Below are 25,652 nucleotides of genomic sequence, written 5' to 3'. Positions count from 1 at the left end.
AAAATGGACGTTACAACACTGCGTATCACATTTAACAAACCAGACGTTCAAATGCAAGGTATAGATGGTAAAGTAAAAACCCAAACCAGTCCGTGCATCAATACAACTATATGACAACAACAAAAAACCGTATATGACCTATCACTGTTATGAGGATGACACTCAACAACTCTTCTCCTTCCCTCCCCCTTTCTGACACCCAGGTGGCAACACGCATCTCTGAGTGCCTGGCAGATATCTCAGCTTTGATGTTGGCCCACCACGTCAAGCTCAACCTCGACAAGACAGAGCTGCTCTTCCTCCCGGGGAAGGCCTGCAGGCTGAAGGACCAATCCATCACGGCTGACAGCACCACAGTGTCGCCCTCCCAGAGTGTAAATAACCTTGGCGTGACCCTGGACAACACTCGTTCTCTGCAAACATCACAGCAGTGACCATGTCCTGCAGTTTCATGCTCTACAACATCCGTAGAGTACGACCCTACCTCACACAGGAAGTGGAGCAGGTCCAAATACAGACAATCCTCATATCCCGTCTGGACGACTGGAACTGGCTGTTGGCTGGGCTTCCCGCTTGTGTCATCAAATCCCTGCAACTTGCCCAGAACGCAGCAGCCCACCTGGAGTTCAACCTTCCCAAATTCTCCCATGTTACCCCACTCCTCTGCACACTCCCCTGGCTTCCAGTCGAAGCTCACATCCACTACCAGACCACGGTGCTTCCCTACAGAGCAGCAAGAGGAACTGCCCCCTCCCTACCTTCAGGCTATGCTCAAACCCTACACCCCAGCCTGGGGCGGCAGGTAGCCTAGTGGTTAGAGCGTTGGGCCAGTAACCGAAAGGTTGCTAGATCGAATCCCCGAGCTGACAAGGTAAAAATCTGTCGTTTTGCCCCTGAACAAGGAAGTTAAACCCACTGTTCCCTAGGCCGTCATTGTAAATAAGAATTTGTTCATTAACTGACTTGCCTCGTTAAATAAAAAATATTTAAAAACTTGAGCAGTCTGTTCTGCCACCTCTGATCTCTAGGCCCTCCCACCCCTACAGGAAGGCAGCTCCCGCTCAGCCCAGTCCAAGCTCTTCTCTGTCCTGGAACCCCAACGGTGGAAGCAGCTGCAGTAGGGTTGATCTGAGCGTTCTGACCTCACAACGGCAGTCAAACACCCAAGCTAACTGGCTAACGTGCTAGCTACTTCCAGACACAAACGAGAGAACAGCTCACTCTGACCATCTTACTGGCCCTAGCAGAGCTGGTTAGGCAGTTTTCAGCCTCCATTGTGGCTCTACAGTGTCTACAGTCTCTACAGTGTCTACAGTCTCACCTCCATTGCGGCTCTACAGTGTCTACAGTCTCACCTCCATTGCGGCTCTACAGTGTCTAGTCTCACCTCCATTGCGGCTCTACAGTGTCTACAGTCTCACCTCCATTGCAGCTCTACAGTGTCCACAGTCTCACCTCCATTGCGGCTCTACAGTGTCTACAGTCTCACCTCCATTGCGGCTCTACAGTGTCTACGATCTCACCTCCATTGCGGCTCTACAGTGTCTACGGTCTCATCTCCATTGCGGCTCTACAGTGTCTACCGTCACACCTCCATTGCGGCTCTACAGTGTCTACGGTCTCACCTCCATTGCGGCTCTACAGTGTCTACCGTCACACCTCCATTGCGGCTCTACAGTGTCTACAGTCACACCTCCATTGCGGCTCTAGTGTCTACAGTCTCACCTCCATTGCGGCTCTACAGTCTCACCTCCATTGCGGCTCTACAGTGTCTACAGTCTCACCTCCATTGCGGCTCTACAGTGTCTACAGTCTCACCTCCATTGCGGCTCTACAGTGTCTACGGTCTCACCTCCATTGCGGCTCTACAGTGTCTACGGTCTCACCTCCATTGCGGCTCTACAGTGTCTACGGTCTCACCTCCATTGCGGCTCTACAGTGTCTACGGTCTCACCTCCATTGCGGCTCTACAGTGTCTACGGTCTCACCTCCATTGCGGCTCTACAGTGTCTACGGTCTCACCTCCATTGCGGCTCTACAGTGTCTACGGTCTCACCTCCATTGCGGCTCACAGTGTCTACGGTCTCACCTCCATTGCGGCTCTACAGTGTCTACGGTCTCACCTCCATTGCGGCTCTACAGTGTCTACGGTCTCACCTCCATTGCGGCTCTACAGTGTCTACGGTCTCACCTCCATTGCGGCTCTACAGTGTCTACGGTCTCACCTCCATTGCGGCTCTACAGTGTCTACGGTCTCACCTCCATTGCGGCTCTACAGTGTCTACGGTCTCACCTCCATTGCGGCTCTACAGTGTCTACGGTCTCACCTCCATTGCGGCTCTACAGTGTCTACGGTCTCACCTCCATTGCGGCTCTACAGTGTCTACGGTCTCACCTCCATTGCGGCTCTACAGTGTCTACGGTCTCACCTCCATTGCGGCTCTACAGTGTCTACGGTCTCACCTCCATTGCGGCTCTACAGTGTCTACGGTCTCACCTCCATTGCGGCTCTACAGTGTCTACGGTCTCACCTCCATTGCGGCTCTACAGTGTCTACAGTCTCACCTCCATTGCAGCTCTACAGTGTCTACAGTCTCACCTCCATTGCGGCTCTACAGTGTCTACAGTCTCACCTCCATTGTGGCTCTAGTGTCCACAGTCTCACCTCCATTGCGGCTCTACAGTGTCTACAGTCTCACCTCCATTGCGGCTCTACAGTGTCTACAGTCTCACCTCCATTGCGGCTCTACAGTGTCTACAGTCTCACCTCCATTGCGGCTCTACAGTGTCTACAGTCTCACCTCCATTGCGGCTAATGCAGTTTCCCTCCACCAGAGCCGAGCTGCTGGAGTACCCGGCGCAGAGACGTTCGTACTCGATGTCAAGGTCACCTTCCCACGCCAGCAGCTCTCCTTCCTCATGGAAGTTCTCCTGTCCTCTTCCTCCTCCTCCCTCCTGCCCCCCTTCCCTGGTCCCGCCCCCGTCAGGGTCCTTTCGGCAGAACACGGCCAGCCCGTACATGCGGTTATGGGTAATGTAGTTTCCCAACAGCTGAGGGAGGCTGGAGGACATCAACCACACACCACAGCCCTTGTTGCCTAGGAGAAGGGAAAGGAGAGGAGGACACGAGAACAGGAAGTGCTGTCAGCGAACAGGAAGTGTGTGTGTATTACTCACTGTAGATATGGTATCCTTCTATGAGTCCACGGCCTCTCTCCCCCACCACCACTCCGTCAGAGTAGCCATGACAGAGAGGAGGAGGAGAGGAAGACAGGAAGTGATGTCAGCGAACAGGAAGTGTATTACTCACTGTAGATGTGGTTTTCCTCTATGAGTCCACGGCCTCTCTCCCCCACCACCACTCCGTCAGAGTAGCCATGACAGAGAGGAGGAGGAGAGGAAGACAGGAAGTGATGTCAGCGAACAGGAAGTGTATTACTCACTGTAGATGTGGTTTTCCTTCTATGAGTCCACGGCCTCTCTCCCCCACCACCACTCCGTCAGAGTAGCCATGACAGAGAGGAGGAGGAGAGGAAGACAGGAAGTGATGTCAGCGAACAGGAAGTGTATTACTCACTGTAGATATGGTATCCTTCTATGAGTCCACGGCCTCTCTCCCCCACCACCACTCCGTCAGAGTAGCCATGACAGAGAGGAGGAGGAGAGGAAGACAGGAAGTGATGTCAGCGAACAGGAAGTGTATTACTCACTGTAGATGTGGTTTTCCTTCTATGAGTCCACGGCCTCTCTCCCCCACCACCACTCCGTCAGAGTAGCCATGACAGAGAGGAGGAGGAGAGGAAGACAGGAAGTGATGTCAGCGAACAGGAAGTGTATTACTCACTGTAGATGTGGTTTTCCTCTATGAGTCCACGGCCTCTCTCCCCCACCACCACTCCGTCAGAGTAGCCATGACAGAGAGGAGGAGGAGAGGAAGACAGGAAGTGATGTCAGCGAACAGGAAGTGTATTACTCACTGTAGATGTGGTTTTCCTTCTATGAGTCCACGGCCTCTCTCCCCCACCACCACTCCGTCAGAGTAGCCATGACAGAGAGGAGGAGGAGAGGAAGACAGGAAGTGATGTCAGCGAACAGGAAGTGTATTACTCACTGTAGATGTGGTTTTCCTCTATGAGTCCACGGCCTCTCTCCCCCACCACCACTCCGTCAGAGTAGCCATGACAGAGAGGAGGAGGAGAGGAAGACAGGAAGTGATGTCAGCGAACAGGAAGTGTATTACTCACTGTAGATGTGGTTTTCCTCTATGAGTCCACGGCCTCTCTCCCCCACCACCACTCCGTCAGAGTAGCCATGACAGATGTAGTTATTCCTCAGGACCGGGTCGCCCCCCCGCCTGATGTCTGCACCCCCCCACTGGTTCTCCCTGATCACATTCTCTGGAGGGAGGGAGGGAGGGAGGGAGGGAGGGGAGGGGGAGGGAGGGAGGGAGGGAGGGGAGGGTGGAGGGAGGGAGGGAGGGAGAAGGGAGGGGGGAGGGAGGGAGGGGAGGAGGGAGGGGGGAGGGATAGATAGCATTAAATAACCTGCATTTACATAATGGTCACTGATTATATATTTCATTCATAGAGCACTTTCACATTTCAGTCAAGACGCTGTGCAGGCTGCTGTGTGTGTGTGTTGCTGTGTGTGTGTGTGTGTGTGTGTGTGTTGCTGTGTGTGTGTGTGTGTGTGTGTGTGCGTGTTGCTGGGTGTGTTGCTGTGTGTGTTGCTGTGTGTGTGTGTGTGTGTGTGTGCTGCTGTGTGTGTGTGCTGTGTGTGTTGCTGTGTGTGTGTGTGTGTGTTGCTGTGTGTGTGTGTGTGTTGCTGTGTGTGTGTGTGTGTTGCTGTGTGTGTTGCTGCGTGTGTGTGTGTTGCTGGGTGTGTGTGTGTGTTGCTGTGTGTGTGTTGCTGTGGGTGTGTTGCTGTGTGTGTGTGTGTTGCTGTGTGTGTGTGTGTGTGGGTGTGTTGCTGTGTGTGTGTTGCTGTGTGTGTGTGTGTGTGTGTGTGTGTGTGTGTGTGTGTGTGTGTGTGTGTGTGTGTGTGTGTTGCTGTGTGTGTGTTTAAGTACCGACTATCACCCCTCTGCCGTTCTCATTCACAGCAATCCCTGCTGCCTGACCCTGGAAGATATGGTTTCCACTGGAGGAGAGAGAGGGGGAGAAGGTTGGAGGGAGGGAGAGGGGTGGAGGGAGGGAGGGAGGGAGGGAGGGAGGGAGGGAGGGAGAGGGAGAAGGTTGGAGGGAGAGGGGTGGAGGGAAGGAGAGAGAGAGGGAGAAGGTTGGAGGGAGGGAGAGGGGTGGAGGGAGGGAGGGAGGGGGAGGGAGGGAGGGAGGGAGAGGGAGAAGGTTGGAGGGAGAGGGGTGGAGGGAAGGAGAGAGAGAGGGAGAAGGAGGGAGGGAGGGAGGGAGGGAGGGAGAAGTGGGAGGGAGGGAGGGAGGGAGGGAGGGAGGGAGGGAGGGAGGGGAGAAGGTTGGAGGGAGGGAGAGGGGTGGAGGGAGGGAGAGGGAGAAGGTTGGAGGGAGGGAGGGAGGGAGGGAGGGAGAAGGTGGGAGGGAGGGAGGGAGGGAGAGGGAGAAGGTTGGAGGGAGAGGGGTGGAGGGAAGGAGAGAGAAGGTTGGCGGGAGGGAGAGGGGTGGAGGGAGGGAGGGAGAAGGTGGGAGGGAGGGAGAGAGGGAGAAGGTTGGAGGGAGGGAGAGGGGTGGAGGGAAGGAGAGAGAGAGGGAGAAGGTTGGAGGGAGGGAGAGGGGTGGAGGGAGAGGGAGAAGGTTGGCGGGAGGGAGGGAGGGAGGGAGGGAGAAGGTTGGAGGGAGGGAGGGAGGGAGGGAGAGGGAGAAGGTTGGAGGGAGGGAGGGAGGGAGGGAGGGAGGGAGGGAGGGAGGGAGGGGGGAGAAGGTTGGGAGGGAGGGAGGGAGAGAGAGAGAGGGAGAAGGTTGGAGGGAGGGAGAGGGGTGGAGGGAGGGAGGGAGAGGGAGAAGGTTGGCGGGGGGAGGGAGGGAGGGAGAGGGAGAAGGTTGGAAGGAGAGGGGTGGAGGGAGGGAAGGGGGTGGAGGGAGGGAGAGGGAGGGAGGGAGAGGGGTGGAGGGAAGGAGAGAGGGAGAAGGTTGGAGGGAGGGAGGGGGGAGGGGGTGGGAGGTAAGGACAGAGCGAGGGAGAAGTTGGAGGGGGGGAGGGGGGTGGAGGGAGGGGGAGGTAAGGACAGAGCGAGGGAGAAGTTGGAGGGAGGGAGGGGGGTGGAGGGAGGGGGAGGGAGGGAAGGACAGGTAAAATAAATGTATAATATCTAGATATATAGTAATGAATCTCTCCAGACATAATGTATAATATCTATATAGTAATGAATCTCTCCAGACATAATGTATAATATCTATATAGTAATGAATCTCTCCAGACATAATGTATAATATCTATATAGTGATGAATCTCTAGACATAATGTATAATATCTATATAGTAATGAATCTCTAGACATAATGTATAATATCTATATAGTAATGAATCTCTAGACATAATGTATAATATCTATATAGTAATGAATCTCCAGACATAATGTATAATATCTATATAGTAATGAATCTCTAGACATAATGTATAATATCTAGATATATAGTAATGAATCTCTAGACATAATGTATAATATCTAGATATATAGTAATGAATCTCTCTAGACATAATGTATAATATCTAGATATATAGTAATGAATCTCTCTAGACATAATGTATAATATCTATATAGTAATGAATCTCTAGACATAATGTATAATATCTATATAGTAATGAATCTCTCCAGACATAATGTATAATATCTATATAGTAATGAATCTCTAGACATAATGTATAATATCTATATAGTAATGAATCTCCAGACATAATGTATAATATCTATATAGTAATGAATCTCTAGACATAATGTATAATATCTAGATATATAGTAATGAATCTCTAGACATAATGTATAATATCTAGATATATAGTAATGAATCTCTCTAGACATAATGTATAATATCTAGATATATAGTAATGAATCTCTCTAGACATAATGTATAATATCTATATAGTAATGAATCTCTAGACATAATGTATAATATCTATATAGTAATGAATCTCTCCAGACATAATGTATAATATCTATATAGTGATCAATCTCTCTAGACATAATGTATAATATCTATATAGTGATGAATCTCTCTAGACATAATGTATAATATCTAGATATATAGTAATGAATCTCTCCAGACATAATGTATAATATCTATATAGTAATGAATCTCTAGACATAATGTATAATATCTATATAGTAATGAATCTCTCTAGACATAATGTATAATATCTATATAGTAATGAATCTCTAGACATAATGTATAATATCTAGATATATAGTGATGAATCTCTCTAGACATAATGTATAATATCTATATAGTAATGGATCTCTCCAGACATAATGTATAATATCTATATAGTGATGAATCTCTCTACACATAATGTATAATATCTATATAGTAATGAATCTCTAGACATAATGTATAATATCTATATAGTAATGAATCTCTCCAGACATAATGTATAATATCTAGATATATAGTAATGAATCTCTCCAGACATAATGTATAATATCTATATAGTAATGAATCTCTCCAGACATAATGTATAATATCTATATAGTGATGAATCTCTCTTGACATAATGTATAATATCTATATAGTAATGAATCTCTAGACATAATGTATAATATCTATATAGTAATGAATCTCTCTAGACATAATGTATAATATCTAGATAGTAATGAATCTCTCTAGACATAATGTATAATATCTAGATATATAGTGATGAATCTCTCTAGACATAATGTATAATATCTAGATATATAGTAATGAATCTCTCTAGACATAATGTATAATATCTATATAGTAATGAATCTCTCTAGACATAATGTATAATATCTATATAGTAATGAATCTCTAGACATAATGTATAATATCTATATAGTAATGAATCTCTCTAGACATAATGTATAATATCTAGATAGTGATGAATCTCTCTAGACATAATGTATAATATCTAGATATATAGTAATGAATCTCTCTAGACATAATGTATAATATCTAGATATATAGTAATGAATCTCTAGACATAATGTATAATATCTAGATATATAGTAATGAATCTCTAGACATAATGTATAATATCTATATAGTGATGAATCTCTAGACATAATGTATAATATCTATATAGTAATGAATCTCTAGACATAATGTATAATATCTATATAGTAATGAATCTCTAGACATAATGTATAATATCTATATAGTAATGAATCTCCAGACATAATGTATAATATCTATATAGTAATGAATCTCTAGACATAATGTATAATATCTAGATATATAGTAATGAATCTCTAGACATAATGTATAATATCTAGATATATAGTAATGAATCTCTCTAGACATAATGTATAATATCTAGATATATAGTAATGAATCTCTCTAGACATAATGTATAATATCTATATAGTAATGAATCTCTAGACATAATGTATAATATCTATATAGTAATGAATCTCTCCAGACATAATGTATAATATCTATATAGTAATGAATCTCTAGACATAATGTATAATATCTATATAGTAATGAATCTCCAGACATAATGTATAATATCTATATAGTAATGAATCTCTAGACATAATGTATAATATCTAGATATATAGTAATGAATCTCTAGACATAATGTATAATATCTAGATATATAGTAATGAATCTCTCTAGACATAATGTATAATATCTAGATATATAGTAATGAATCTCTCTAGACATAATGTATAATATCTATATAGTAATGAATCTCTAGACATAATGTATAATATCTATATAGTAATGAATCTCTCCAGACATAATGTATAATATCTATATAGTGATCAATCTCTCTAGACATAATGTATAATATCTATATAGTGATGAATCTCTCTAGACATAATGTATAATATCTAGATATATAGTAATGAATCTCTCCAGACATAATGTATAATATCTATATAGTAATGAATCTCTAGACATAATGTATAATATCTATATAGTAATGAATCTCTCTAGACATAATGTATAATATCTATATAGTAATGAATCTCTAGACATAATGTATAATATCTAGATATATAGTGATGAATCTCTCTAGACATAATGTATAATATCTATATAGTAATGGATCTCTCCAGACATAATGTATAATATCTATATAGTGATGAATCTCTCTACACATAATGTATAATATCTATATAGTAATGAATCTCTAGACATAATGTATAATATCTATATAGTAATGAATCTCTCCAGACATAATGTATAATATCTAGATATATAGTAATGAATCTCTCCAGACATAATGTATAATATCTATATAGTAATGAATCTCTCCAGACATAATGTATAATATCTATATAGTGATGAATCTCTCTTGACATAATGTATAATATCTATATAGTAATGAATCTCTAGACATAATGTATAATATCTAGATAGTAATGAATCTCTCTAGACATAATGTATAATATCTAGATATATAGTGATGAATCTCTCTAGACATAATGTATAATATCTAGATATATAGTAATGAATCTCTCTAGACATAATGTATAATATCTATATAGTAATGAATCTCTCTAGACATAATGTATAATATCTATATAGTAATGAATCTCTAGACATAATGTATAATATCTATATAGTAATGAATCTCTCTAGACATAATGTATAATATCTAGATAGTGATGAATCTCTCTAGACATAATGTATAATATCTAGATATATAGCAATGAATCTCTCTAGACATAATGTATAATATCTAGATATATAGTAATGAATCTCTAGACATAATGTATAATATCTAGATATATAGTAATTAATCTCTCTAGACATAATGTATAATATCTATATAGTAATGAATCTCTCTAGACATAATGTATAATATCTATATAGTGATGAATCTCTAGACATAATGTATAATATCTATATATATAGTAATGAATCTCTCTAGACATAATGTATAATATCTATATAGTAATGAATCTCTCTTGACATAATGTATAATATCTAGATAGTAATGAATCTCTCTAGACATAATGTATAATATCTAGATATATAGTGATGAATCTCTCTAGACATAATGTATAATATCTAGATATATAGTAATGAATCTCTCCAGACATAATGTATAATATCTATATAGTAATGAATCTCTAGACATAATGTATAATATCTATATAGTAATGAATCTCTCTAGACATAATGTATAATATCTATATAGTAATGAATCTCTAGACATAATGTATAATATCTATATAGTGATGAATCTCTCTCGACATAATGTATAATATCTAGATAGTAATGAATCTCTCTAGACATAATGTATAATATCTAGATATATAGTAATGAATCTCTCTAGACATAATGTATAATATCTATATAGTAATGAATCTCTCTAGACATAATGTATAATATCTAGATAGTAATGAATCTCTCTAGACATAATGTATAATATCTAGATATATAGTGATGAATCTCTCTAGACATAATGTATAATATCTATATAGTAATGAATCTCTAGACATAATGTATAATATCTATATAGTAATGAATCTCTAGACATAATGTATAATATCTAGATATATAGTAATGAATCTCTCCAGACATAATGTATAATATCTATATAGTAATGAATCTCTAGACATAATGTATAATATCTATATAGTAATGAATCTCTCTAGACATAATGTATAATATCTATATAGTGATGAATCTCTCTAGACATAATGTATAATATATATATAGTAATGAATCTCTCTAGACATAATGTATAATATCTATATAGTAATGAATCTCTAGACATAATGTATAATATCTATATAGTGATGAATCTCTCTAGACATAATGTATAATATCTAGATAGTAATGAATCTCTCTAGACATAATGTATAATATCTAGATATATAGTAATGAATCTCTCTAGACATAATGTATAATATCTATATAGTAATGAATCTCTCTAGACATAATGTATAATATCTAGATATATAGTGATGAATCTCTCTAGACATAATGTATAATATCTAGATAGTAATGAATCTCTCTAGACATAATGTATAATATCTAGATATATAGTAATGAATCTCTCTAGACATAATGTATAATATCTATATAGTAATGAATCTCTAGACATAATGTATAATATCTATATAGTAATGAATCTCTCTAGACATAATGTATAATATCTATATAGTGATGAATCTCTCTAGACATAATGTATAATATCTATATAGTAATGAATCTCTCTAGACATAATGTATAATATCTATATAGTGATGAATCTCTCTAGACATAATGTATAATATCTATATAGTAATGAATCTCTCTAGACATAATGTATAATATCTAGATAGTAATGAATCTCTCTAGACATAATGTATAATATCTAGATATATAGTGATGAATCTCTCTAGACATAATGTATAATATCTAGATATATAGTAATGAATCACTCTAGACATAATGTATTAGTATCTATATAGTAATGAATCTCTAGACATAATGTATAATATCTAGATATATAGTAATGAATCTCTCCAGACATAATGTATAATATCTATATAGTAATGAATCTCTCTAGACATAATGTATAATATCTAGATATATAGTGATGAATCTCTCTAGACATAATGTATAATATCTATATAGTAATGAATCTCTCTAGACATAATGTATAATATCTATATAGTAATGAATCTCTCTAGACATAATGTATAATATCTATATAGTAATGAATCTCTCCAGACATAATGTATAATATCTATATAGTAATGAACCTCTAGACATAATGTATAATATCTAGATATATAGTGATGAATCTCTCCAGACATAATGTATAATATCTAGATATATAGTAATGAATCTCTCCAGACATAATGTATAATATCTATATAGTAATGAATCTCTCTAGACATAATGTATAATATCTATATAGTAATGAATCTCTAGACATAATGTATAATATCTAGATATATAGTAATGAATCTCTCTAGACATAATGTATAATATCTATATAGTAATGAATCTCTAGACATAATGTATAATATCTATATAGTAATGAATCTCTCTAGACATAATGTATAATATCTATATAGTAATGAATCTCTCCAGACATAATGTATAATATCTATATAGTAATGAATCTCTAGACATAATGTATAATATCTATATAGTAATGAATCTCTCTAGACATAATGTATAATATCTATATAGTAATGAATCTCTAGACATAATGTATAATATCTAGATATATAGTAATGAATCTCTCTAGACATAATGTATAATATCTATATAGTAATGAATCTTGAGGCTGAAGGTGAAAACCACAACATTTCAGGATGTGTCCCAAATGACTACAGGGTTGCTGTTGAACAGAATGTAGACCCCCCCTCCTACCTGACTACAGGGTTGCTGTTGAACAGAATGTAGACCCCCCCTCCTACCTGACTACAGGGTTGCTGTTGAAAAAGAATGTAGACCCCCCTCCTACCTGACTACAGGGTTCCCATTGAACAGAATGTAGACTACCCCTCCTACCTGACTACAGGGTTGCTGTTGAACAGAATGTAGACCCCCCCATTCTACCTGACTACAGGGTTCCCATTGAACAGAATGTAGACCCCCCCTCCTACCTGACTACAGGGTTCCTGTTGAACAGAATGTAGACCCCCCCTCCTACCTGACTACAGGGTTGCTGTTGAACAGAATGTAGACGACCCCTCCTACCTGACTACAGGGTTCCTGTTGAACAGAATGTAGACCCCCCCCTCCTACCTGACTACAGGGTTCCCGTTGAACAGAATGTAGACCCCCCCTCCTACCTGACTACAGGGTTCCTGTTGAACAGAATGTAGACCCCCCCCTCCTACCTGACTACAGGGTTCCCGTTGAACAGAATGTAGACCCCCCCTCCTACCTGACTACAGGGTTGCCGTTGAACAGAATGTAGACCCCCCCTCCTACCTGACTACAGGGTTGCTGTTGAACAGAATGTAGACCCCCCCTCCTACCTGACTACAGGGTTGCTGTTGAACAGAATGTAGACTACCCCTCCTACCTGACTACAGGGTTGCTGTTGAACAGAATGTAGACCCCCCTCCTACCTGACTACAGGGTTCCCATTGAACAGAATGTAGACTACCCCTCCTACCTGACTACAGGGTTGCTGTTGAACAGAATGTAGACCCCCCCCTCCTACCTGACTACAGGGTTGCTGTTGAACAGAATGTAGACCCCCCTCCTACCTGACTACAGGGTTGCTGTTGAACAGAATGTAGACCCCCCCCTCCTACCTGACTACAGGGTTCCCGTTGAACAGAATGTAGACCCCCCTCCTACCTGACTACAGGGTTCCTGTTGAACAGAATGTAGACCCCCCCCCTCCTACCTGACTACAGGGTTCCTGTTGAACAGAATGTAGACCCCCCTCCTACCTGACTACAGGGTTCCTGTTGAACAGAATGTAGACCCCCCCATTCTACCTGACTACAGGGTTCCTGTTGAACAGAATGTAGACCCCCATCCTACCTGACTACAGGGTTCCTGTTGAACAGAATGTAGACCCCCATCCTACCTGACTACAGGGTTGCTGTTGAACAGAATGTAGACCCCCCCTCCTACCTGACTACAGGGTTCCCATTGAACAGAATGTAGACCCCCATCCTACCTGACTACAGGGTTGCTGTTGAACAGAATGTAGACCCCCCCCTCCTACCTGACTACAGGGTTGCTGTTGAACAGAATGTAGACCCCCCCTCCTACCTGACTACAGGGTTCCTGTTGAACAGAATGTAGACCCCCCCTCCTACCTGACTACAGGGTTGCTGTTGAACAGAATGTAGACCCCCATCCTACCTGACTACAGGGTTGCTGTTGAACAGAATGTAGACCCCCCCTCCTACCTGACTACAGGGTTGCTGTTGAACAGAATGTAGACCCCCCCTCCTACCTGACTACAGGGTTCCCGTTGAACAGAATGTAGACCCCCCCTCCTACCTGACTACAGGGTTGCTGTTGAACAGAATGTAGACCCCCCCTCCTACCTGACTACAGGGTTCCTGTTGAACAGAATGTAGACCCCCCCTCCTACCTGACTACAGGGTTGCTGTTGAACAGAATGTAGACCCCCCCTCCTACCTGACTACAGGGTTGCTGTTGAACAGAATGTAGACCCCCCCCTCCTACCTGACTACAGGGTTCCCATTGAACAGAATGTAGACCCCCCCTCCTACCTGACTACAGGGTTGCTGTTGAACAGAATGTAGACCCCCCCTCCTACCTGACTACAGGGTTGCTGTTGAACAGAATGTAGACCCCCCCTCCTACCTGACTACAGGGTTGCTGTTGAACAGAATGTAGACCCCCCCTCCTACCTGACTACAGGGTTGCTGTTGAACAGAATGTAGACCCCCCCCTCCTACCTGACTACAGGGTTCCCATTGAACAGAATGTAGACCCCCCCTCCTACCTGACTACAGGGTTGCTGTTGAACAGAATGTAGACCCCCCCTCCTACCTGACTACAGGGTTGCTGTTGAACAGAATGTAGACCCCCCCTCCTACCTGACTACAGGGTTGCTGTTGAACAGAATGTAGACCCCCCTCCTACCTGACTACAGGGTTGCTGTTGAACAGAATGTAGACCCCCCCTCCTACCTGACTACAGGGTTGCTGTTGAACAGAATGTAGACCCCCCTCCTACCTGACTACAGGGTTGCTGTTGAACAGAATGTAGACCCCCCCCTCCTACCTGACTACAGGGTTGCTGTTGAACATAATGTAGACCCCCCTCCTACCTGACTACAGGGTTGCTGTTGAACAGAATGTAGACCCCCCTCCTACCTGACTACAGGGTTGCTGTTGAACAGAATGTAGACCCCCCCCCTCCTACCTGACTACAGGGTTGCTGTTGAACAGAATGTAGACCCCCCCTCCTACCTGACTACAGGGTTCCCATTGAACAGAATGTAGACCCCCCTCCTACCTGACTACAGGGTTGCTGTTGAACAGAATGTAGACCCCCCCTCCTACCTGACTACAGGGTTGCTGTTGAACAGAATGTAGACCCCCCCTCCTACCTGACTACAGGGTTGCTGTTGAACAGAATGTAGACCCCCCCTCCTACCTGACTACAGGGTTGCTGTTGAACAGAATGTAGACCCCCCTCCTACCTGACTACAGTGTTGCTGTTGAACAGAATGTAGACCCCCCCTCCTACCTGACTACAGGGTTGCTGTTGAACAGAATGTAGACCCCCCCTCCTACCTGACTACAGGGTTGCTGTTGAACAGAATGTAGACCCCCCCTCCTACCTGACTACAGGGTTGCTGTTGAACAGAATGTAGACCCCCCCTCCTACCTGACTACAGGGTTGCTGTTGAACAGAATGTAGACCCCCCTCCTACCTGACTACAGGGTTGCTGTTGAACAGAATGTAGACCCCCCCTCCTACCTGACTACAGGGTTCCTGTTGAACAGAATGTAGACCCCCCTCCTACCTGACTACAGGGTTGCTGTTGAACAGAATGTAGACCCCCCCTCCTACCTGACTACAGGGTTGCTGTTGAACAGAATGTAGACCCCCCCTCCTACCTGACTACAGGGTTGCTGTTGAACAGAATGTAGACCCCCCCCTCCTACCTGACTACAGGGTTGCTGTTGAACAGAATGTAGACCCCCCCTCCTACCTGACTACAGGGTTGCTGTTGAACAGAATGTAGACCCCCCCTCCTACCTGACTACAGGGTTGCTGTTGAACAGAATGTAGACCCCCCCTCCTACCTGACTACAGGGTTGCTGTTGAACAGAATGTAGACCCCCCCTCCTACCTGACTACAGGGTTGCTGTTGAACATAATGTAGACCCCCCCTCCTACCTGACTACAGGGTTGCTGTTGAACAGAATGTAGACTCCTGCTTCCTTGTTGTTGTAGATCTGGTTGCTCCGGATGGAACCCCTCCCGTTGCCAAGGACCACGATGCCGGAACGCAAACCACTGTGTATTCTGTTACACTGAGTGTGTGTGTGAGTGTGTGTGTGTGTGTGTGTGTGTGTGTGTGTGAGACAGAGAAAGTTTGATCAGTTGTTATTTTAGATCATGTCTCCTGAGATAAAAGACAGACAGACAGACAGACAGACAGACAGACAGACAGACAGACAGACAGACAGACCACCATGTCCTGTAACTTACATTTACATTTTAGTCATTTAGCAGACGCTCTTATCCAGAGCGACTTACAGTAGTGAATGCATACATTTCATACAATTTCATACATTTTTTTTTTTTCTGTGCTGGCCCCCCGTGGGAATCGAACCCACAACCCTGGCGTTGCAAACACCATGCTCTACCAACTGAGCTACAGGGAAGGCTTCTACCAGATGAAAGGCAGATATGATTTGACACCCATTTGACAAACTGCTGTGTAGAGAGGAAAATGCCAAGTGCACTAGTAAGACAAACAGGACAGATACAATGACATCAGAGACAAACAGGACAGATACAATGACATCAGAGACAAACAGGACAGATACAATGACATCAGAGACGAACAGGACAGATACGATGACATCAGAGACAAACAGGACAGATACAATGACATCAGAGACAAACAGGACAGATACAATGACATCAGAGACAAACAGGACAGATACAATGACATCAGAGACGAACAGGACAGATACGATGACATCAGAGACAAACAGGACAGATACAATGACATCAGAGACGAACAGGACAGATACGATGACATCAGAGACGATGACATCAGAGACGAACAGGACAGATACGATGACATCAGAGACGATGACATCAGAGACGAACAGGACAGATACGATGACATCAGAGACGAACAGGACAGATGACGATGACATCAGAGACGAACAGGACAGATACGATGACATCAGAGACGAACAGGACAGATACGATGACATCAGAGACGATGACATCAGAGACGAACAGGACAGATACGATGACATCAGAGACGAACAGGACAGATGACGATGACATCAGAGACGAACAGGACAGATGACGATGACATCAGAGACGAACAGGACAGATGACGATGACATCAGAGACGAACAGGACAGACGACGATGACATCAGAGACGAACAGGACAGATGACGATGACATCAGAGACGAACAGGACAGACGACGATGACATCAGAGACGAACAGGACAGACGACGATGACATCAGGGATGTGAAATAGAATGAATAGAACTACCAGGATGATGGGGTCCGCCCCCTTGCGGATGTCAAGCCCCGCCTCCCCCGTTGGAGTGGATGTTGTTGTCAGCGATCAGACCGTGAGACGACAGACGCAGGAACACGCCCGACGCACGACACTCACACACCTCATTACTGAGCATCACAATCTGGAACACACACACACACACACACACACACACATGCAAAATACACACACCAATGAGATACACACAATCATGTTTGATCTACACTACCGGTCAAATGTTTTACAACACCGACTCATTCAAGGGTTCTTTATTTATTTTTACTATTTTCTACATTGTATAATAATAGTTGAAGACATCAAAACTATGAAATAACACATATGAAATTATGTAGTAACCAAAACAAAAGTGTTAAATAAATCAAAATATATTTTATATTTGAGATTCTACAAATAGTCACCCTTTGCACACTCTTAGCGTTCTCTCAACCAGCTTCACCTGGAATGCTTTTACAGCCGTCTTGAAGTAGTTCCCACATATGCTGAGTACTTGTTGGCTGCTTTTCCTTCACTCTGCGGTCCGACTCATCCCAAACCATCTCAATTTGTTTGAGGTCGGGTGATTGTGCAGCAATAAAATAGCCATTACACAGCCTGGAGGTGTGTTGGGTCATTGTCCTGTTAAAAAACGAATTATAGTCCCACTAAGCCCAAACCAGATGGGATGGCGTATCGCTGCAGAATGCTGTGGTAGCCATGCTGGTTAAGTGTGGCTTGAATTCTAAATCAATCACAGCATGTCACCAGCAAAGTATCCCCACACCATCACACCTCCTCCTCCATGCTTCACGGTGGGAACCACACATGCGGAGATCATCCGTTCACCCACACCGCATCTCACAAAGACACGGCGGTTGGAACCAAAAATCTCCAATTTGGACTCATCAGACCAAAGGACAAATTTCCACCGGTCTAATGTCCATTGCTCATGTTTCTTGGCCCAAGCAAGTCTCTTTTTCTTATTGGTGTCTTTTAGAAGTGGTTTCTTTGCAGCAATTCAACCATGAAGGCCTGATTTACAGTCTCCTCTGAACAGTTGATGTTGAGATGTGTCTGTTACTTAAACTCTGTGAAGCATTTATTTGGGCTGCAATCTGAGGTGCAGTTAACTCTAATGAACTTATCCTCTGCAGCAGAGGTAACTCTGGGTCTTCCTTTCCTCTGGCGGTCCTCATGAGAGCCAGTTTTATCATAGCGCTTGATGGTTTTTGCGACTGCAGTTGCAGAAACTTTCAAAGTTCTTGACATTTTCCAGATTGACTGACCTTCATGTCTTAAAGTACCGTAATTTCCGGACTATTAAGCGCACCTGAATATAAGCCGCACCCACGTAATAAAAAAAAAAAAGTGTTATTTTGAACATAAATATGCCGCACATGTCTATAAGCCGCAGGTGCCTACCGGTACATTGAAACAAATTAACTTTACACAGGCTTTAACGAAACACGGCTTGTAACAAAAATAAATAGGCTTTAACGAAACACGGCTTGTAACAAAAATAAAACATTTGCAGTAAGCTTTAGTTGTCTTTTTGCACTGAGTCAATTCCTCACGCTGCTGTTTCCAACGTCTTATCATCGACTCATTAAGACCAAGCTCCCGTGCAGCAGCTCTATTTCCTTTTCCAACAGCCAGATCAATCGCCCTCAACTTGAAAGCTGCATCATATGCATTTCTCCGTGTCTTTGCCATGATGAGGGTGACAAAATGACTACCGTAATCAGAATGATGGGAAGTTTGAGAGCGCTCGATTTAATCTAAACAGTAAACAAAAAAGTTGTTTGACCTTAACCCGTTCGGCAATTTCATTGGTCTAATGAAAGCTTCATGCCGCCAAAAAACTGAGCACGTCACAGAATGTGTTTTTGGAGAAAAAAAAATTGAAAGCGGGAAAAATCCATATATTAGCCACGTCATTGTTTAAGCCGTGAGGTTCAAAGCCTGGTAAAAAAGTTGCGGCTTATAGTCCAAAATTTACGGTAATGATGGACTGTCGTTTCTCTTTGCTTATTTGAGCTGTTCTTGCCATAATATGGACTTGGTCTTTTACCATATAGGGCTATCTTCTGTATACCCCTCCTACCTTGTCACAACACAACTGATTGGCTCAAACGAATAAAGAAGGAAATCAATTCCACAAATTAACAAGGCACACCTGTTAATTGAAATGCATTCAAGGTGACTACCTCATGAAGCTGGTTGAGAGAATGCCAAGCGTGTGCAAAGCTATCATCAAGGCAAAGGGTGGCTATTTGAAGAATCTCAAATATAAAACATATTTTGATTTGTTTAACACTATTTTGGTTACTACATGATTCCATATGTGCTATTTCATAGTTTTGATGTCTTCACTATTATTCTACAATGTAGAAAATAGTCAAAACGAAGAAAAACCCTTAAAATGAGTAGGTGTTCTAAAACTTTTGACTGGTAGTGTAGATTACTATCTAAAACACATCCAGTTAAGGGAGGATATATACATCAACAAACCAATCCTTCAACAAACCAACCCAATCAATCAACCAACCAACCAACAAACCCATCAATCAATCAATCAATCAACATACCAACCCATCAATCAACCAACCCATCAATCAATCAACCAACCAACCAACCAACCCATCAATCAATCAACCAACCAACCCATCAATCAATCAACCAACCAACAAACCCATCAATCAATCAACATACCAACCCATCAATCAACCAACCCATCAATCAACCAACCAACCAACCCATCAATCAATCAACCCAACCAACCAACCCATCAATCAATCAATCAACCAACCAACCCATCAATCAATCAACCAACCAACCCATCAATCAACATACCAACCAACCAACCCATCAATCCACCAACCAACCAATCAATCAACATACCAACCCAATCAATCAACCAACCCACCAATCAATCAACCTATCATATCAGATCGGCAGCCCTATCTGGTTACCGTGGCGTTCTGGATGCAGCGCACGGCATAGGTCAGCCCCTCGGAACACGTTTCCTTCCAACCTGGCGTTTCCGTGGTTACACACGTGCACACCGCCCTTGCCGTCCCGAAACAGGCAGCGCCTCAGCACGCACCCCTGCACTGCCTCGACCAGCGCCTGGGCTCCGGGGTCGCGTTGGAGCTCCTCGCTCAGGGTTCGGATTTCAGGGGTCAACGAGGGGGAGTCGTCCTGGTTGGGTCTGAGGAGATGAGAGAGGCCGTGGTGACTGTGGGCCAGTCTGTAGTTTAGACTGTTGTTGCCTTGTCCTGAACCTTCCTCTCCTTTTTCCTCCTCCTCTTCCTCCTCACTAGGAGCGCTGTCGCTCCAGCCGTCCTCAATCACCGTATCCTGACAACCTCCTTTCTCTCCTCCTCCTCCTCCTCTCCTCCTGCTCTCCGTTTCTCCTTTGCTCCAGTCCTCCAGGGTGATGGTAGCCCCAGGGGGCCGTGTGGCTCCTGAATGCCCGCCCAAGTTGTCTCCAGCTGGGCTACCACTCCCAGGCGAGGTCCAGGATGTGGTGGTTCGGGCCAGAGCGGCCAGGTGTTTACAGGCCCAGTTCCGCTCCGTCACTGGAGCGCCCTCAACCGTCACGGACGCCGAATCACTTCCTGAGAAATCACAGCTATCCAACAGGCTGAGGGCCACGCCCAGGAAGTGGGTGGAGCTTCCCTGTGAGAATGAGCAGAAGCGGGCGTGGCAGGTTCCTGGTCCTCGGATCTGCAGCTGAGCTCCCTCGAAATTACAGTTGTCCAACTGGACATGACCTGATGATGTCTGGTGGAGGGAGGGGGTAGAGGGTAGGAGAGAGAATGATACAGAGAAAAGGTGAAACTGCAGCAAGCTCTAACAGAGCATGAACAGAAGGTAGAGGTCGAGCTCTAACAGAGCATGAACAGAAGGTAGAGGTCGAGCTCTAACAGTATGAACAGAAGGTAGAGGTCGAGCTCTAACAGTATGAACAGAAGGTAGAGGTCGAGCTCTAACAGAGCATGAACAGAAGGTAGAGGTCGAGCTCTAACAGTATGAACAGAAGGTAGAGGTCGAGCTCTAACAGAGTATGAACAGAAGGTAGAGGTCGAGCTCTAACAGTATGAACAGAAGGTAGAGGTCGAGCTCTAACAGAGTATGAACAGAAGGTAGAGGTCGAGCTCTAACAGAGCATGAACAGAAGGTAGAGGTCGACCTCTAACAGAGTATGAACAGAAGGTAGAGGTCGAGCTCTAACAGAGTATGAACAGAAGGTAGAGGTCGAGCTCTAACAGTATGAACAGAAGGTAGAGGTCGAGCTCTAACAGAGCATGAACAGAAGGTAGAGGTCGAGCTCTAACAGTATGAACAGAAGGTAGAGGTCGAGCTCTAACAGAGTATGAACAGAAGGTAGAGGTCGAGCTCTAACAGTATGAACAGAAGGTAGAGGTCGAGCTCTAACAGTATGAACAGAAGGTAGAGGTCGAGCTCTAACAGTATGAACAGAAGGTAGAGGTTGAGCTCTAACAGAGTATGAACAGAAGGTAGAGGTCGAGCTCTAACAGTATGAACAGAAGGTAGAGGTCGAGCTCTAACAGTATGAACAGAAGGTAGAGGTCGAGCTCTAACAGAGCATGAACAGAAGGTAGAGGTCGAGCTCTAACAGTATTAACAGAAGGTAGAGGTCGACCTCTAACAGTATGAACAGAAGGTAGAGGTCGAGCTCTAACAGTATGAACAGAAGGTAGAGGTCGAGCTCTAACAGAGCATGAACAGAAGGTAGAGGTCGACCTCTAACAGAGTATGAACAGAAGGTAGAGGTCGAGCTCTAACAGTATGAACAGAAGGTAGAGGTCGAGCTCTAACAGAGTATGAACAGAAGGTAGAGGTCGAGCTCTAACAGTATGAACAGAAGGTAGAGGTCGAGCTCTAACAGTATGAACAGAAGGTAGAGGTCGAGCTCTAACAGTATGAACAGAAGGTAGAGGTCGAGCTCTAACAGAGCATGAACAGAAGGTAGAGGTCGAGCTCTAACAGTATGAACAGAAGGTAGAGGTCGAGCTCTAACAGAGCATGAACAGAAGGTAGAGGTCGAGCTCTAACAGAGTATGAACAGAAGGTAGAGGTCGAGCTCTAACAGTATGAACAGAAGGTAGAGGTCGAGCTCTAACAGTATGAACAGAAGGTAGAGGTCGAGCTCTAACAGAGCATGAACAGAAGGTAGAGGTTGAGCTCTAACAGTATGAACAGAAGGTAGAGGTCGAGCTCTAACAGTATGAACAGAAGGTAGAGGTCGAGCTCTAACAGTATGAACAGAAGGTAGAGGTCGAGCTCTAACAGTATGAACAGAAGGTAGAGGTCGAGCTCTAACAGTATGAACAGAAGGTAGAGGTCGAGCTCTAACAGTATGAACAGAAGGTAGAGGTCGAGCTCTAACAGAGCATGAACAGAAGGTAGAGGTCGAGCTCTAACAGAGCATGAACAGAAGGTAGAGGTCGAGCTCTAACAGTATGAACAGAAGGTAGAGGTCGAGCTCTAACAGTATGAACAGAAGGTAGAGGTCGAGCTCTAACAGAGCATGAACAGAAGGTAGAGGTCGAGCTCTAACAGTATTAACAGAAGGTAGAGGTCGAGCTCTAACAGAGCATGAACAGAAGGTAGAGGTCGAGCTCTAACAGAGCATGAACAGAAGGTAGAGGTCGAGCTCTAACAGTATGAACAGAAGGTAGAGGTCGAGCTCTAACAGAGCATGAACAGAAGGTAGAGGTCGAGCTCTAACAGTATGAACAGAACGTAGAGGTCGAGCTCTAACAGTATTAACAGAAGGTAGAGGTTGAGCTCTAACAGAGCATGAACGGAAGGTAGAGGTCGAGCTCTAACAGAGCATGAACAGAAGGCCACTGCTTACAGCCTCTAAAAGGTGCAGAGCAACCAGTTAAAGGCTTAAAGCCACACAACTGACTGACTGACAGCCCAGACAGAGAGACAGCCGGTCAGCCAGCCAGTCAGTCAGCCAGCCAGACACCCCAGTTAGCCAACCAGCCAGCCAGCCACCTGAGCCAGTCAAACACCCCACTCCAGCCAGACACCCCAGTCAGCCAACCAGCCAGCCAGTTAGTCAGCAGGCCAGACACCCCAGTCAGCCAACCAGCCAGCCAGCCAGTTAGTCAGCAGGCCAGACACCCCAGTCAGCCAGCCAGCCAGCCACCTGAGCCAGTCAGCCAGACACCCCACTCCAGCCAGCCAGCCACCCCAGCCAGCCAGCCAGCCCCACAGCAGTCAGCCAGCCAGACACCCCAGTCAGCCAGCCAGCCAGACACCCCAGCCAGCCAGCCAGCCACCACAGCAGTCAGCCAGCCAGACACCCCAGCCGGTCAGCAAGCCAGTCAGCCAGCCAGCCAGCCAGACACCCCAGCCAGTCAGACACCCCAGCCAGTCAGCCACCACAGCCAGCCAGTCCAACACCCCAGCCAGTCAGCCAGTCAGTCTGTAAACCACTGTCGCATGTACTGTTGTAAAAAAGGTTTTTATAAATGTGATCTGATTTGATGTACCTTGTATACAACGGTGGAGAACCATGCAGGCATGAAGACCAGGTTGGAGAGCCTGGCTGTGGGACACTGCTGCTCCAGACTGACCAGGAGAGCCACGTCCCCCAGCCTCCCTAACCCCACCACCTCCACAGGCACCTGGCAGGGTCAAAGGTCAATATTTTCATTTATCAAATTGCAGATCTTATTACCATACTTAATACTAACAGATACTAACATTTTACCAGATATTACCAGATACTAACAGATACTAACAGACATTAACAGATACTAACAGATACTAACAGACACTAACAGACACTAACAGACACTAACAGATACTAACAGATATTAACAGATACTAACAGATACTAACAGATATTAACAGATACTAACAGACACTAACAGACACTAACAGATACTAACAGATACTAACAGATACTAACAGACACTAACAGATACTAACAGATACTAACAGACACTAACAGACTCTAACAGACACTAACAGATACTAACAGATACTAACAGATACTAACAGACACTAACAGATACTAACAGACACTAACAGATACTAACAGATACTAACAGACACTAACAGATACTAACAGATACTAACAGATACTAACAGATACTAACAGATACTAACAGACACTAACAGATACTAACAGATACTAACAGATACTAACAGATACTAACAGATACTAACATATTAACAGATACTAACAGATACTAACAGATACAAACAGACACTAACAGATACTAACAGATAGTTTCCAGCTCCAGATTAACTTAAAGGAACAATCTGCAGTTCAAACAATAATAAGGCACTGCATCTCATCTGGTTCGATTCCAGGCTGTATCACAACCGGCCGTGATCGGGAGTCCCATAGGGCGGCGCACAATTGGCCAGGGTAGGCCATCATTGTAAATAAGAATTTATTCTTAACTGACTTGCCTAGTTAAATAAAGGTTAAATTAAATTAAAAATAAAGAATAAATAATGAATTTAAAAGTCCAGAAATGGATGGATGAATCCCAGACAGGCCCTTTAACGAGACATTATGTCATCAAGACAACAGCAGCCAATCAGTAAGTCACCTTTAATTAGACATTATGTCATCAAGACAACAGCAGCCAATCAGTAAGTCACCTTTAATTAGACATTATGTCATCAAGACAACAGCAGCCAATCAGTAAGTCACCTTTAATTAGACATTATGTCATCAAGACAACAGCAGCCAATCAGTAAGTCACCTTTAATTAGACATTATGTCATCAAGACAACAGCAGCCAATCAGTAAGTCACCTTTAATTAGACATTATGTCATCAAGACAACAGCAGCCAATCAGTAAGTCACCTTTAATTAGACATTATGTCATCAAGACAACAGCAGCCAATCAGTAAGTCACCTTTAATTAGACATTATGTCATCAAGACAACAGCAGCCAATCAGTAAGTCACCTTTAATTAGACATTATGTCATCAAGACAACAGCAGCCAATCAGTAAGTCACCTTCAGCACCAACTCTGCCTGCTCCTCATACACCCCGGGGTGCAGCACCACCCGGTCGTACGACCCAGCTACAACCAACGCCCCCCCTCAACGTCTCCAGCTCCAGGCCCGACCCCACCTGCCACACCCTCCTCTCCTTCCTCCGGCGGAACAGGTGAAGGCAGGAGGAGGGCTGGAGCTCAGGGTGGGCGTGACGGGACCAGGTACGACTGGCGATGGCATGCTGCCTCAGGGCTTCTCTCCAGGATGAGGGCTCCAGGTGGGGCTGGCTGGGGACAGACAGACAGACACACGGGGTTTAGAGAACGTGAAGAGGAAGACCTTGT

The 25,652-nt window shown here is 43.9% G+C and overlaps 1 protein-coding gene across 1 annotated transcript in view; it reads right to left on the bottom strand.

Moving 5' to 3' along the window:
• LOC106594740 (F-box only protein 10) overlaps positions 1-25,652 on the bottom strand; it is a 34,184-nt gene that overhangs the window by 6,415 nt on the left and 2,117 nt on the right. The window contains 11 exon segments of the mRNA XM_045716349.1: positions 2,802-3,098; positions 4,245-4,397; positions 5,069-5,139; positions 15,950-16,086; positions 17,298-17,345; positions 17,347-17,448; positions 20,276-20,314; positions 20,316-21,089; positions 23,837-23,971; positions 25,327-25,410; positions 25,412-25,595. Of these exon segments, the coding sequence (XP_045572305.1) occupies positions 2,802-3,098; positions 4,245-4,397; positions 5,069-5,139; positions 15,950-16,086; positions 17,298-17,345; positions 17,347-17,448; positions 20,276-20,314; positions 20,316-21,089; positions 23,837-23,971; positions 25,327-25,410; positions 25,412-25,595 (2,024 nt within the window).

The sequence above is a fragment of the Salmo salar genome, chromosome ssa04 (genome assembly GCF_905237065.1).
Source record: "Salmo salar chromosome ssa04, Ssal_v3.1, whole genome shotgun sequence".
In the NCBI taxonomy this organism is placed as follows: domain Eukaryota; kingdom Metazoa; phylum Chordata; class Actinopteri; order Salmoniformes; family Salmonidae; genus Salmo; species Salmo salar.
The sequence above is the reverse complement of the archived record's forward strand: the minus strand, read 5'-3'. Positions and strand labels throughout refer to the sequence as shown.